General features: G+C 41.4%; 1 protein-coding gene across 5 annotated transcripts in view; it reads right to left on the bottom strand.

Moving 5' to 3' along the window:
• Nucleotides 1-15,261, bottom strand: part of ZNF106 (zinc finger protein 106) — a 65,920-nt gene that overhangs the window by 9,388 nt on the left and 41,271 nt on the right. For 3 of the 5 annotated variants that reach the window (XR_010405037.1, XM_045900272.3, XM_064570592.1), the window contains 10 exons: nucleotides 14,472-14,626; nucleotides 14,327-14,387; nucleotides 13,506-13,847; nucleotides 9,884-10,646; nucleotides 9,473-9,528; nucleotides 8,765-8,910; nucleotides 7,294-7,428; nucleotides 4,393-4,509; nucleotides 1,009-1,200; nucleotides 467-529 (listed from right to left, as the gene is read on the bottom strand). Coding sequence is in view for 4 of the 5 variants with exons in the window: in XM_045900272.3 (XP_045756228.1) it covers nucleotides 467-529; nucleotides 1,009-1,200; nucleotides 4,393-4,509; nucleotides 7,294-7,428; nucleotides 8,765-8,910; nucleotides 9,473-9,528; nucleotides 9,884-10,646; nucleotides 13,506-13,847; nucleotides 14,327-14,387; nucleotides 14,472-14,626 (2,030 nt within the window). In the remaining variant the exon portion in view is untranslated. The remainder of the gene's footprint in view (nucleotides 1-466; nucleotides 530-1,008; nucleotides 1,201-4,392; nucleotides 4,510-7,293; nucleotides 7,429-8,764; nucleotides 8,911-9,472; nucleotides 9,529-9,883; nucleotides 10,647-13,505; nucleotides 13,848-14,326; nucleotides 14,388-14,471; nucleotides 14,627-15,261) is intronic. The other 2 variants (XM_045900273.3, XM_045900274.3) reach the window with 2 other exon arrangements.

Below are 15,261 nucleotides of genomic sequence, written 5' to 3'. Positions count from 1 at the left end.
GAGAAGGCCCACAACTCTATCTGTATGTATTTTATAGGTTGTGAAGTATTTCCACTTTTATCATTTTATTGCATCTGGACAAGTTCCTGAGGATGCATTATCCTCAGGTTTACAGCCCAGGCACTGAGCTTCACAGAGCTGTCTCTATGACCTGAGCAGAGTCTCTCAGCTGTTTTTATTTGTTCTATTTTAAACTACATAACATATCCACTTTCTTAGAGCCTCAGATGCTCAATTTATCTCAAGTTTAAATGAGTTTAAACTTTGAATCTGTCCCCCATTAAAAATTTTGATGAGGTCAGAATTTCTAGAGTGCTCACTATCTTCCAAGAGCTTATGCGGGTAGGGATTATTATTAAGCTTTTCCCTGGAAAAGGGGTTTCATTTAAATTGCAAGAGGTCTGAGGAATCCTTCAAGCTTTAACCATCATTCCATTAAAGATTTCTTTACATCAACACAACTTACATGAATGTTATGGGCGTGGACTGACTGATCGCTGGAGCCACTGAACACAAGGTCATTCACCACCTTGAAAAAAATTCACTGAGTTAGATTTGGTATAAGGTTCTGACTTTCCTCTGTAACTTGTAAAGCACATCGTTGAATTCTAATTTCTAACTTACTTTGACATGAGCATGAACTAGGGATAAAATAGTAAGTTCCTCAGACAAATTTTCTAAAGTTAAACTTCCGTCCTACCACCAGGTACTGTGAGGAACTGCCAATGTATTATTGGGTTTGTTGTCTCTTCAGAATGATTGCGAAATAGCCGAGAAGGGCTTTAAAGTATATCTACATTCTATGATAAAACACACCTGTTTCTCTGTTGATACAGTAAAATACAGTCCATCCCTTGGTGACCCAAGCCTAAAGAGAAGCACTGTAATCTCCTTGCTCTTCTCAAGATGATGTGTTCTAAATAAGGCATTAGACAAGAAGGGAAATGCCACTCAAAGTCTTCTATTTGTGCCAGACAACCAACTCCTCTTCTCTTGCACTGTACTTGCCTTCATGCAAAGAATGGTTTTGCTGTGGCCCTCCAGAGTTCTGAGGAGGAGTCCATTCCGTGCATCACGAACACTAATGGTACAGTCATAAGACCCAACAACAAGCAGCTTTCGGGCACCCTCCTGTGCTGTGGCAAGACAGCTGACAGCCCGAGGGCCGTGGCATTCAAAGATTTCAAGTCGTTTATTGTTCTGAAAAATAAGCCACCATTATATGAAGTAAAAGCAACTTAGGTGGTAAATGTCAAAATCACCTAACCCAAATCACTACCTGAATACGAACTCTTAAATTCTATTACCTGTACTTAAGTTCTCATACCTCACCCCTGCCTTTAACTTCCCAACCTCTGCCATTCCCATTCCAACTCATGACTCCCTCCTCCCCGCTTCCAGTGGGGGCACGGTAAACTTGTGCATTATAAACACATTTCTAACTTCAAACTACACTATCTGATCATAGTTAGCACTTGATTCTCTTTTTATGCCTTTGCTCACTTCCCTGAAGTTAATGATAATGATCAACTTTTTTTTTTCATATTCTAATTTCCATGCCATAGACCCAGAAACTCTTTCCCTGATTTTTTTGTCATCAAAAATTATGCAATCAGTCACATGTTTCCAAATTTCTCTACTGAGAATTACTTATTTAGATAATTTCGGTAAGAGTCTCTCATTCTCCACCTTTCTGTTATTCTCAAGTTCTTCTGATTTCTCGTTCTATGCTATCTCTCATGACATCATTTAGTGAACTAGAGAAGCCTTTTATATCAGTCAGAGTGGCATGGTCACATCCCGAATTCCCAAACACTCCTTTACCTCAAATCTTACTTGCTTCCCTCATTCCCACACCAATCTTGTTCATAAAGTTTCCCCCTTCCTCAAAACTTCTAAAAAGGAACTTTAGGGGGGGGTTGCCTGGCTGTCTCAGGAGGTGGAGCATGCTACTCTTGATCTTGGGGTCATGCCAAGCCCTGCATTGGGTGTAGAGATTACTTTAGTAAATAAATAAATAAATTGAGTGCAGAGATTACTTTAATGAATAGATAGATAGATAGATAGATAGATAGATAGATAGATAGATAGATAGATAGATAGGAACTTCAGGTGCACACAAGCAGTGAAACTCCCAGAAACTAAGCACTAAGCTCCGAGCAGCTGGGAGCCTCCAGGGCTAAGCAATGACTCCAGCCATCTTAGGTGCTGGGGAGACAGCCTGATGGAGCTCAAGGTCCACTGGTGGACAGCACAGAGAAATAGCCCTGGCTTTCTGTTGAGACCTCAGAAGTACTGCATTCTAGGTGTATGGGCAATCCAAAAAGGGCCCAGCCCTCACAAGGCTTCAAAATTCCCATGTCTGCAGAGATTCTCAAATCTGTGTGTCAAGGTCCATCTTCTCTGCAGCTTGTCAACCAGTTAAAGACCATTTCCATTTGAATTTCTTGTCCTCATCTTACCTCAGAAGTCCTGCTCCTAACTTCTGTCCACCTTTGATAACGTTACTCTTCCGAAAGAGAATTAGGCAATTATCAAATTTTATCCTTTAAAATATTTTAAACTTATTCTTTCTTATTCATTTCTATTGCCCTAACCAAATCTAATGTAGGCTGTTAACACTTCACATATGGAATGCAACAACTTCCACTAATGAGCCATCTGTGATCCATTCCTATCAAGTGGACCAAATAACCTGACACTTGATTATCTATGTGCTAGATTCTTCTAACTTGATTCTAAGCTTCTGAAAGGCAAAAGCCATGACATATTTTATTGTATCCCTTATAAGCAGTGGTTTCAGCTCACATGTGGAAGGAGAGTTGGTACGTATTCGCTAAACACATGAATGATACTATAATTGGGCATAACACAGTAAACATTGTTTTGTTTTTTAAAGATTTTATTTATTTGACAGGGAGAGACACACAGCAAGAGAAGGAACACAAGCAGGGGGAGTGAGAGAGGAAGAAGCAGGCTTCCCGCGGAGCAGAGAGCCCGACGCGGGGCTTGATCCCAGGACCCTGGGATCATGACCTGAGCCGAAGGCAGACGCCCAACGACTGAGCCACCCAGGCGCCCCAACACAGTAAACATTTTAACATGCTGTTAAAAGATGACCATGGAGTGCCTGGGTGGCACAGTTGGTTAGGCATCCAACTCTTGATTTAGGCTCAGGTCATGATCTCAGGGTCATGAGATCAAGCCCCATGTTGGGCTCCATCTGTGGAGCCTGCATAAGATTTTCTCTCTCCCTCTCCTGCTCTCCACCCCCAGCCCCCGCATTGGCACACTCACACTCTCTCACTCAAAAAAAAAAAAAAAAAAAAGATGACCAGATGACCTTGGGATATGGTGCTACAACTCATTAGTAACCAAACCCATCAACTCTACCTCTTACATCTTTTATCCATTCTCTTCTCTTCATCCTTAGTCTGACCTTTCTACTTCATCTTCTACAACAAAGCCTCCTAAATGATCTTCCTGCCTCTACTAGTACCAGTACTTTCCTATCATCAGAATGACTTTTTCTAAAATACAAATTGGGGGCGCCTGGGTGGCTCAGTTGGTTAAGCGACTGCCTTCGGCTCAGGTCATGATCCTGGAGTCCCTGGATCGAGTCCCGCATCAGGCTCCCTGCTCGGCAGGGAGCCTGCTTCTGCCTCTGACCCTCCCCCCTCTCATGTGCTCTCTCTCTCTCATTCTCTCTGTCTCAAATAAATAAATAAAATCTTTAAAAAAAATAAAATAAAATAAAATAAAATACAAATTGGATCATGTCTCTCCTACTTTAAAGCCCACATGATGGAAGTCCACCTACATTAACAAAGCATATAGGGCCATCAAGAACTGGTCCTCCCTCATTTCCTAAGCTTTATCCTGAGGCTCAGCATGTAACACATGCTCAGTAAAGGTTTGCTCAACAAATGAATTTATCTTTGGATTAGGAAAGAATGAAGCCATATGAGCAAAAAGCAAACCTACAACTGGGTTCACATTACAGAATAGGCTATCCTCATGAAACCCTAAATCAGTTCCAAACCACATCAATGTCATACTCAAAAGAATTTAAAAGAATTTAAGCTCATTTTTCATGGTGTCATTCTTAAAATGAGATAGACTAGTTCAACCTATGACTCATTATTGGCCCCAAATCATCAGGCTTGGTTTAACTTAGTAGAGTTACCTTTTGGTCCTGGCACACTTGGGCCTGAGCAGACAGAATGAAGGCTCTTGTTTCACTTATACTAGAAGATAACAGTTTTTGAGTAGCAGCTCCTTCTGTTGTTTTCTCACACAAGAAAGCAGGAAAATGTCTGCCTTCTACTTCTTCCCACACGCACGCTACTTTCAAGTGATATGGGAATGTAGCCTTCTCCCCCACACACTAACCTTTATGTTGAAGGTGACCACAGTGCCATTTGCCAGTCCTGCATAGAGGATTCGCCATCGACTATGGAGGCAGAGAACCCGATCTTCCAGCTGTAACTGCTCCACACACTCTCGCGTCTGACAAAGTACACAACATCTCATCAGCAGAGGTTAACAGCAAATAAAATGTGAAATCAATCCTTCTTAAAGCAGAGTCTGAAATGATTTCTATGAGGAAGAAAATGTAGCATCCTCTATCTTGTAGAAGACTATCATAGATTTGGCCAAAGACCCTCAAGCTCTAAACAAATATTAACTCTAATAATGTCCCTCGTGTTCCTAATTTGGAACGCAGAAATTATTTGAAGGGCACTAAGAAGTGGGCCTTAAAATTTCAAATTAAGGAGCCAAAGGTAAAGCTGCACTTGACATCTAAAAAGGAAAATAAAGGTTACAGGAAATATACAATTGTATATTTGATACTTGAATTAATCATGTATGTGCTTTCCTGTAATTGATTCTCTATTTCAATAGTTCCCAAATGCCTCCTTCAAACCAGCGCTCGGTTGGCCGATCCATAATTAGCTGAGAAGCTTTTAAAATATACAGAACCCTTTGGGGTGCCTGGGTGGCTCAGCTGTTAAGTGTCTGCCTTCGGCTCAGGTCATGGTCCCAGGGTCCTGGGATTAAGGCCGACATCCAGCTCCCTACTTGGCGGGAAGCCTGCTTCTCCCTCTCCCACTCCCCCTGCTTGTGTTCCCTCTCTCGTTGTGTCTCTCTCGGTCAAATAAGTAAAAAATCTTAAAAACAAAAACAAAAACAATTTATATATAACCCCAAGCTTCATCCTCAACCCCTGAGATTCTAATTCGGTAGGCTCTGGAATATGCATTTTAAAAAATTTCTTTAGTTATATCCAGGTTAAATAAGTACTATTTGATCTCACCTTCAAGAAATGATTTCCATGAATTTCCAGAACTGGGTTATACTAGCAATTCTAGTTACCTAGGTAACCTGGCCCTGTTTCCAGTAAGATAGTGAGCTCTCAAGATTTGTTAATGAATGATACTAAGCAACTAAAGGCCCAAGTGTAGCTTTTAAACAGGATTGGAAACAGATGATAAAATCAAGATGGTTAAAACTGGATAGAATGAGACAAGCTGTGGGTAGGATGATAAAAGCTGTAGGCTGTCAAAGCTTTTGACCTCTTTCCCCAACCTTCTTTTATAAAGAGCCAGTCTCCGAAATTAGTCAATTCTCTTCCATAAAATTATAAATATAAATGCCATGTATAAAATTGTGAAATAGAAAGACAGTAAATATGCCCAAATGTTAAAATTCATGTTGCCTCTGGTTAAGCCATGTGAGAGCTTTTTGTAGCTTTTATAGGGGAATCAGATATATACTGTAATAAAAAAGAAAAAAAGATTCCTTTTAAAATATGAATGCTCGCTGACAAGCACCTAGTCACCCAAGAAATCTAATGGAGATGTACAAGATTAATGTTGTTTTCATACTTGCTAACATCCGTCTGCAGCCCATGAATCGAGGAGCCATTTCGACTTCCAAGTCCTATTTTTTTTTTTTTTAAGATTTTATTTATTTATTTGACAGAGAGAGAGAGACAGCAAGAGAGGGAACACAAGCAGGGGGAGTGGGAGAGGGAGAAGCAGGCTTCCCGCCGAGCAGGGAGCCCGATGCGGGGCTCGATCCCAGGACCCTGAGATCATGACCTGAGCCGAAGGCAGCCGCTTAACCGACTGAGCCACCCAGGCGCCCCCCAAGTCCTATTTTTTAAGAAATACATTTCACAAGACCATAGCTGCTGTGACAGTGATTCCTCTGATGGATCTCAGCAAAGTAAACTGCAAACTTTCTGGAAAGGATTCGCCATTCTAAAGATGCCATTAAGGGAAGAAGTCAAAATATCAATGTAAAAGGGGGTTTGGAAGAAGCTGATTCCAGCCCTCAACGATGGCTTTGAGGGGGCCAAGGCTTCAGTGGAGGAAGTCACTGCAGACGTGGTGGGAATAGCAGCAAGAGAACTAGAATGAGAAGTGGGGCCCGAAGACGTGACGGACTTGCTGCCATCTCAGGATAAAACTGTACTGGATGAGGAGTTGCTTCTTACGGAAGAGCAAAGAAAGTGGTTTCCTGAGATGGAATCTACTCCTGGTGAAGATGCTGTGAAGACTGTTGAAATGACAGCCAAGGGTTTAGAATATTCCATAAAGTTAGCTGATAAAGCAGCAGCAAGGTTTGAGAGGATGGACCGCAGTTTTGGAAGAAGTTCTACTGGGGGTAGAATGCTGTCAATATAGCACTGCACGCTACAGAGAAATGGTTCCTGAAAGGAAGAGTCGATCACGGAGGCACACTTCACTGTGGTCTTATTTTAAGAAATTGCTGCAGCCACCCCAGGCCTCAACAACCAACCCCACATCAGTCAGTGGCCATCAACACTGAGGTAGGACCTTCCACCAGCAAAAAGACTACAGACTGCTGAAAACTCAGATGAGGGTTAGCATTTGATTAGCAATAAAGTATTCATTCTCTTTTTTTTCCTTCCTTTTTTCCCTCTCTGTGGAGAAGAGAAAAAAGTGTTTCTTAATTAAGGCACATAGTTCTTTTTAGATACAATGCCACTGCACACCTAACCGAGCAGTGTATAGCATCAACGTAACTTTTATGTTCACTAGGAAACCAAAAACTTCATTTGACTAGTTTTATTGTGATGTTCACACCTTACTGCAATGGTCTGGAACCCATCCTGCAGTATCTTTGAGGTATGCTACTAAAATAGGCTCAAAGCATAATCAAGTGGGCAGAATGAAGCATCTGTCTCAGCGTCTCCACTCTACACAGTAAATACAGCCAGAGCAGCTTCATATGATCACTTCTGATTTCTCTGGACTCACTTACCTTGACATTATAGCAGTGAATGGTATGGTCACTGGAACCAGTGTAAAGGGCAGCGTTCTTCCCAGAGGTTTGTGTAACCAGGAGGCAGTTCACTTTGGAGGTGTGCCCCTCGAACACACCAATGCACTGGCGACTCTGAAGTTAAGCACATATCAGATCATTACTTGTGGATACACGAGGATTAGGTAACACAGTTCCTCAACAACAACAAAAATGCTGAAACATAGTTTGCTGCTGTATCCTCAGTGCCTCAGCTAGTGCCTGGTATACAAAAGGTGCTCAGTATCTGCTCACTAAATGCCCAGTCAACAGTCACATGAACTAAGTACCTCCAACTCTATGTTAGCTGAGCCATACCAAAAATACTTAGGGCAATCTGCTGTAAGATAGATCAGAATTTTAATTAATGCCTAGGGCAAGGATCTCCAACATAAGAACAAAGATCTGACAAATCCAAACTGTAGCTAATTTCCCAGATAAGTTCCTGCATCTCATCAGTAAGTATGGATGTTCCACGATATTCAGAGATGTGTCACATGCCATGGCGGGCCGTAGTGGTCCAGGGGCGGTTTCACAAGGGAGTGTCCTACATGTTATCTTCGTGCACATATGGAGATCCACTTAGAATGTGCATACATATATACATTTATCTTGCAATTCAGAGTTAGAGCCAATCCCCCAAATGTTACACTCCTACTTCCTGGTACCACTGCTTCCTTCCTAGACACCTGTTGCCTAGAGCGAACACATTTTCATGGTCCATCATCTAACCTTTTGACTTTCAAGACTTCAGTAATTTCAAATACTTTCATGGTGTTTGCTCAGACAACAGAGTGTTCCTAAAGTTTCTTGGCTATCACTGTTGATTAGCAAAATCAGTTTGACATACACCAAAATCAAAACTCGTTCTATGAAAAGTTCGTTCTATGAAAATTGAGACTAACGAGCATCAGATTACACTAAGTGTGAGGAACTAGAACACTGTTGCTCTCCTTGGTAACTTGGGACAATTAATGAACTGTAAGGAAAAATGCCTCCTCCAGTACTTCCCTGACATTCATTCTACCCTATTGTGTAGCAGCTATGGGACTGACCTCATCAACAACGCCAGGACTAGAACCTGACTGGCCAAGCCCACTGCTGTCATCTCATCTCCCTTTGCTAAGTGGTTGTTCACGGTCAAGCACAGGACCCATTTTTATGGCGATGGGAGGAAAAAGAAACCCCAAGGGCTTCCAAAATCTGTGAGCAGAACTAGCTTTAGGAAGAGGTGACACCAGAGAAAGCAGAATGGAGAGACAGAAAGAAGCTAAGTCCCCAGTGACCCTCTAAGCCACTGCATCAACCTCATCTACGGTTAGTCTAAAACTCACCTCATCTCTGGACAGCAAATAGATCCCTATTGTTTAAGAGAGTGTAAAATGGAGTTCCTAAACCCTGCAGAAACATTCCAATTGAGTTATCAACTCACCACCAGATTATAAGCTCGGACAGTTTTATCTGCTGAACAGGTGTACAGTAAGTTCCCAAATATCTGAATTGCATTCACTGCGGCTTGGTGCCCCTCAAAGCTCCCTTCTGTGGGCTCATCATCATCTCCTGGCTCAGAAGATATTTCTGGAAAACAAGAATATGTTTCAGAGACCTGTCTGCTTTTGTCTGAAAAGATACTCAAAATTTAAAACCATTACATAATATAGTGGTCCCTGGATTCTCCTTAAAACCTTGTTCCCCTAGCAAAACACATCTTTCATTAATTATCTTCATTATGAAGACTTTATAACAAGAGAAGGCAGAGGAGGCTTCCATGTAGGAAAAAAGATACTTATTTTTTGAGTCAACCTGGAAAGTACCAAATCGCTCTCTATATCCTCTCTTCTGCTGCCAGTTCTTCTGTTGAATAAGGCACTATTCTTTAAGCAGTTCCTTCTCAAAGCAAAAACCCCGGGAGGCAATGAAACCTTAATACTCATTAGTTGAACAGCTAAGACAGATGAGAATAAGAAACTAAAAAGGCAGGATTTAGGATTTACAGATACCATAATTGCTGGTCAAAGCAATCCTTCTGGTGACAATCACCCCACCTCACCCCATTCTATAGGCTTACTTAAACCCTGGCTCTACTATTTATAAGCCTTTTTTTCTGTGGTTAATTTAAATGAAGCTGAATAACCAATACCTGAAGAGTTCTTTGAGCCTTTTATGGAGGAGATCACAGTCTGAGTTTCTGCCACACTACAAAATAATAACAAAAGTCTTTTTAGCACCTGTGAATAGGACAGGCCATAAAACTTATTTTTCCTGACTCAAAAGATTGTTCTAAACAATGGGCAACACAGCAGTGATAGATCAGTTTTTCCATCTGAAATTTCTATATGAAAGGAAATAGAAGTACAGTAAATATTTACAACACAAATGAGAAAGCAGAAAAATCTCCATTGCCAAGGTTTGATTCCTCCATACCCATAATCTCTACTGATTTTCTATACATCTGATTCATTTAAAAACTGATTCATAACCACAAGTTCTATTTTTTACGAAAAGAATAATGGTGAAAGCTGTTCTGATCAGACCAGCACAACATCCTCACCTTACAGGGATACCATCTTTATAACGAGTGCCAATCTCACTGGTAGAGCTAACTTCATCACAACCAGAACGAGAAGTTTCTAATGAGTTTTGCTCTGTGGAGTTCCAAATATCCTTTTTAGATGGACTGTCTGGTTTCTCCTCTCCAGATTCAGAAGAATCAATGGCCACCACTTCCAATTGAGGGTTAGGGATCTCTAGGACTTCCAGAGACGAGTCACTATCTGGCTCATCTCTGACACTCTCTTGTTCCGGGCCAGTTCTGCTATCTTCCCAGGTGGAGGTTGTTACCTTCCCCCCTTTAGTTGACTTTCCAGTCTTTACTTTCCTTACAGGTTTAGCAGTAAATACATCCTGTTCAGTGTCACTGTTCTCGGGAACATGAGCAGCCCGAAGCGTTTTCTTCTTCCTAAGTTTCTTCTTTTTCTTGTTTCCCCGCGTTTCAGCTGATGTCAGGGTAGACTCTGCCTGCTGCTCAGGCTGGTCCGCTGGAGAGTGGGGGTCCCTCTCTAAGGGGGTTTCGGGAACAAACGACAATCTTGGAAAGGAACTGGTACAGGCCTCAGACCCGCTGTTGCCTCTGACTAGCTCTTCATGAAGATCAGCTGGTTGGGAAGAGGGGGCATTTCCTCTGTTGCTGGTATTTCCTTGCTCCATGGAAAACTTCAGTTCTTGGCTAGGCTCATGGAAACTTTCTGTGGCCTCTGATAAGGACAATGTTGCAGTGATGACTGGATAAACTGGACAACTGTCACTGTTCTCTCCTGAATTGGGAAGAAAAAAAATTATTGCATCTTCTTTTGTGTCTGCTGTTTATCATCACAAACTGCCATTATTTATCAATGATCGAATCTCTACCAAGTAATGACCTTTCAGTGATATGTGAACAAAGCTACAACTGTTACAGTGGTTATCTCATCCCTCAGCTTCCCATAACCTACAGAAATTTCTGTGACAGCACTTACTACACTTTGCCCTGCACTGATCTCACAAATAACATGCATGTCTTATGCTGTACAAAAGCTCTTTATGGGCACAGACTGTTTCTACCCATCTTTTTTCTTTCTTTCCTGTTTGACATGTCCATATATTTAACGTCATGTTTTATTCTTGGTAGACATTTAAATATCTACTCAGCTCGGGGCACCTGGGTGGCTCAGATGGTTAAGCATCTGCCTTCGGCTCAGGTCATGATCCCAGGGTCCTGGGATCGAGTCCCACATCGGGCTCCCTGCTCCTTGGGAGCCTGCTTCTCCCTCTGCTTCTCTCTCTCTCTCTCTCTCTCTCTGTCTCTCATGAATAAATAAATAAAATCTTTAAAAAAAAAAAAAAGTAAAAATAAATAAATAAATAAATACTCAGCTCAAGTGCTTTTGCCTTTATTTCTTAGATGTTTTCACTATGCCATTATGGGTACATCATCCAGTTTGGCTACATAACAGTAGTTAAAAAGTCAGCTGACTTAAAAATGTCTATTTTCTTTGACTTAGTTATTTCATGTGGAGGAATTTAAACTGATAAAATAATCATAGACATACTCAAAGACATACACAATGTACTGTTATACAGAATACTAAAAAAAAGATAAAAAGCAAATATTCAAAGGAGATTATAAATTAACATACCCATATAATGCAACTTCTCAAGTATTATTCAACTAGTAAAATTAAAATATTTCAGATGAATTATTTTTATGACACAGGAAAATGATCATGATGTATCAAGTGGAAAAAAGTCAGGTTATATAACAGACTATGATTTTCTCTTTGTATAAAGTCTATGGGTAAACACACATTTCTAATTTAAGACTGAAATAATATATAACAAAATAACATCTACATTTTTAAAGATTTTATTTATTCATGAGAGAGAGAGAGAGGCAGAGGGAGAAGCAGGCTTCCCGCAGAGCAGGAAGCCCAATGCGGGACTCGATCCCAGGACCCTGGGATCACGACCTGAGCTAAAGGCAGATGCTTACTGACTGAGCCACCCAGGCACCCAGTCTTCCATCTTTTTACAGTGAACACGAATTATTTTGCAGAGAAAGAAATCTAATATTAGCTTAAAAAGTCACTATAATACTTCTTTACCAGTCTTTAAAAAAGTATTGAATACTATTCACAGAAAAGCAACAAAATTCAAGATGGAAGATAATATACATTTGAGATAAATATCTAGATTAGTGTTGCAACAGGTAGCAAAACCTAGGGTAATTCTTCAGACTTTTTTTTTTTTAAAGATTTTATTTATTTATTTGACAGAGAGAGACAGTGAGAGAGGGAACAGAAGCAGGGGGAGTGGGAGAGGGAGAAGCAGGCTTCCCGCCGAGCAGGGAGCCCGATGCGGGGCTCGATCCCAGGACTCTGGGATCATGACCCAAGCCAAAGGCAGACGCCCAACGACTGAGCCACCGAGGCGCCCCTCTTCAGACTTTTTTTGTTTAGGTCACACAATGCCAGTTTATACCATTACAGTTACACAAACTTTGGGTAAGGTTTAAAACAGCTTAGAAGTTATTCTCAAATGGTAACCAGGTGAGTGTTACTTTATGAAGAGAGTAAAAACTGGCTATTTCTCAAAACCACTCAAGTTCCTACTGATGATTCCAGCCCCAGTGTCCTCTGCCTTTCATCATGGGCACCTGCCTCTTAGGCTTATATTAAACCTGTCTTGCCTTTATTTATTTATTTATTTTTAAAGATTTTATTTATTTGAGAGAGCGAGAATGAGAGAGAGAGAGAGAGAGAGCACATGAGAGGGGGAAGGTCAGAGGGAGAAGCAGACTCCCTGCTGAGCAGGGAGCCCGACGTGGGACTCAATCCCGGGACTCCAGGATCATGACCTGAGCTAAGGCAGTCGCTTAACCAACTGAGCCACCCAGGCACCCCTGTCTTGCCTTTAAATGATAAAGTTAAGTGCTGAGAAATTCAGAGGATATAGTTTATCTAGGAAGTTGACTGAGTAACTTCAACTCCACTTATCTCACAAAAAAAACAATTCTGGGGGCGCCTGGGTGGCTCAGTTGGTTATGCGACTGCCTTCGGCTCAGGTCATGATCCTGGAGTCCCGAGATCAAGTCCCGCATCGGGCTCCCTGCTCAGCAGGGAGTCTGCTTCTCCCTCTGACCCTACCCCTCTCATGTTCTCTCTCTCTCCCAAATAAATAAATAAAAAATCTTTAAAAAATAAAACCATTCTGCACCAATCCTCATTATGGAACCTTTTCGGTGCTAATGCAAAGTCAATTTAGTAATCCTAGATTAGGGAAAATTGAGGAAAAGTTACTGATATTTAAATAATCCTCGTAGGGGCGCCTGGGTAGCTCAGAACTCTTGATTGCGGCTCAAGTACTTATCTCACAGTTATGAGATCGAGCCCCGTGTCAGGCTCTGCACTGGGCGTGGAGCTTGTTTAAGATTCTCTCTCCCTCTGCACCTCCCCCACCACAAGTGCACATAATCTCTCTCTCAAAAATAAACAATCCTCTCTAAATGAAGGAAACTTAAAGAAAAATTAATTCCATCAATTTTAGTTTTAATGGGGCAAATATGACTTCATCACTGACCTAAAACTGCCCTAAACCCACTGCCAGTCTGCCCCTAACCCACAGAAAGGTTTACATACTATTAGCTTGCAGTAATTCCTTGGACACATTGCCAGCAGAGCCTTGTGACACAGCAGTCACACCCTCGTCGTGTTCAGGAGACATGGGTTCTTGTTTAATCTGAATTGAAGAGTCTGGAGCAGGAACACTGCCGTGAGCTTGGAAAGTAGGAGACGTGGTTACTTGGAGAGGGACTCCAGTGGATGATGGAGACATGTGGGAAGATGGAGGCTCCAGAACAACTGGGAAAAAGGGAGTAGGCAGCAGGGTGGCATCAGCAGATGTCTGAGATCTACTGTTCCTTCGCTCTCGTGGAAGGCTATAAGGAACCTGGTCTGGGCGCTCAGAAGGTTCATATGTTTCTAGAATGGGAAACATACGTATGTACAAATGCAAAAATGTTCTCTGAAAAGTCACTCATTTCAGAGCCAATTTGTATTTTTAAAGATTACAAGAGAATTCCGAAGTCCCTGATAATTCTTCGAAATATGTTGTCATAAAATCTATACGACCAACAAGGACACAGGCAGAACAGGGATTAGTATTCCATTTTTAAATTTTAAGTGACTTATCCAAAGTCATAGAGTTACTAATGGAAGAGCCAAGATTTGAACCCAGGTCTTTTGATTCCGAACCCAAGGCTCTTTCTGTAACATACTGCCCCTGTTGCTAAGCATTTTCGGGGCCTACAGTCTCACAGGCTCTTCTACAGAAGGATGAAAGCAAGGAGACAGGAGAGAAAACATATGACCTCTTCATGATTACTTCAATTCCCCTGTATAAGTAACAAAGAAATAAACAAGCTACAGAGGATCCAATCCATCAGATGCTCTCTGAATACCTTGTAATCCCTGTAGAATCTGTATTCTGTGGGTCCTCAGTGCACTCATCTCCATAGTTATCTAAAAATAAAGTAATTGGTTAAGCATTTTGAAGTCCAACTTTAGAGATGACACGTTCTCATTAAACGTTCTGTCCGCTGTTACCTGCTGCTTCAGCATAAGAAGCCTCTGAACTTCAACATATGCTGTCTGCAGGGCTGCACGGGCTTGCAGAAGGTTGTTATCCATGCACTGCAATGATTTGCTCAGTTCTTCCTCCCTTAAAGAAATATTCAGCAGCTGGTCAACCTGAGAACGTTCTGCCAAGAGAAACCATAAGACTCAGTTTAATACGGGAGACAATTCTTGATAATACAGCTCCTCAGAAGGTGGAACTACATCAGTTCTCTAGAAGCCTTTATTTTCTCTCCAAAAGGGCAACTGGAGACTCATCAAATCTCGCAAATCACTGATGTATTAAGTTAAGACTGATGTCAGAGCTAAACGAGAAGTGAGAACTGGTAAGATGGAGGTAGCTCATAGGTACAAGTGTGTCGCCACATGGTCCCATCTTACCTCGTCACCATCTTCCACCACTCCCCTTCCAAGTGAAATCTTTGTCCCAGGCAAAGCAACTGCTGTACATTTCATTTCCCATTTTTCCTTTATCTACCACCCTCTTCACCTATGGTTTTTGCTTAGATTAGGCCTCAGATGTGAATGGCTTGCACTCTCTTCCCAATCTGTATTTTTCTAGTCTCTTAGTTAATATAAAATAGTTCGCTTTGTCAGACAAAAACTTCCTGAAGAAAATATAGCTTCAAAATAGTACATTTAAATTACTTTAAATAAAATGTCCTACCACGTGTATGTATGTTTGTCTCTTTCCCATTCGGTAAGTCAAGATCTCTATCCTAAACTCCAGATCCACATACCCAACTACTACCTTGATATC

The sequence above is a fragment of the Mirounga angustirostris genome, unplaced genomic scaffold (genome assembly GCF_029215605.1).
Source record: "Mirounga angustirostris isolate CCGP_5_RB_7025 unplaced genomic scaffold, mMirAng1.0.hap1 SCAF_9, whole genome shotgun sequence".
Lineage (NCBI taxonomy): Eukaryota > Metazoa > Chordata > Mammalia > Carnivora > Phocidae > Mirounga > Mirounga angustirostris.
The sequence above is the reverse complement of the archived record's forward strand: the minus strand, read 5'-3'. Positions and strand labels throughout refer to the sequence as shown.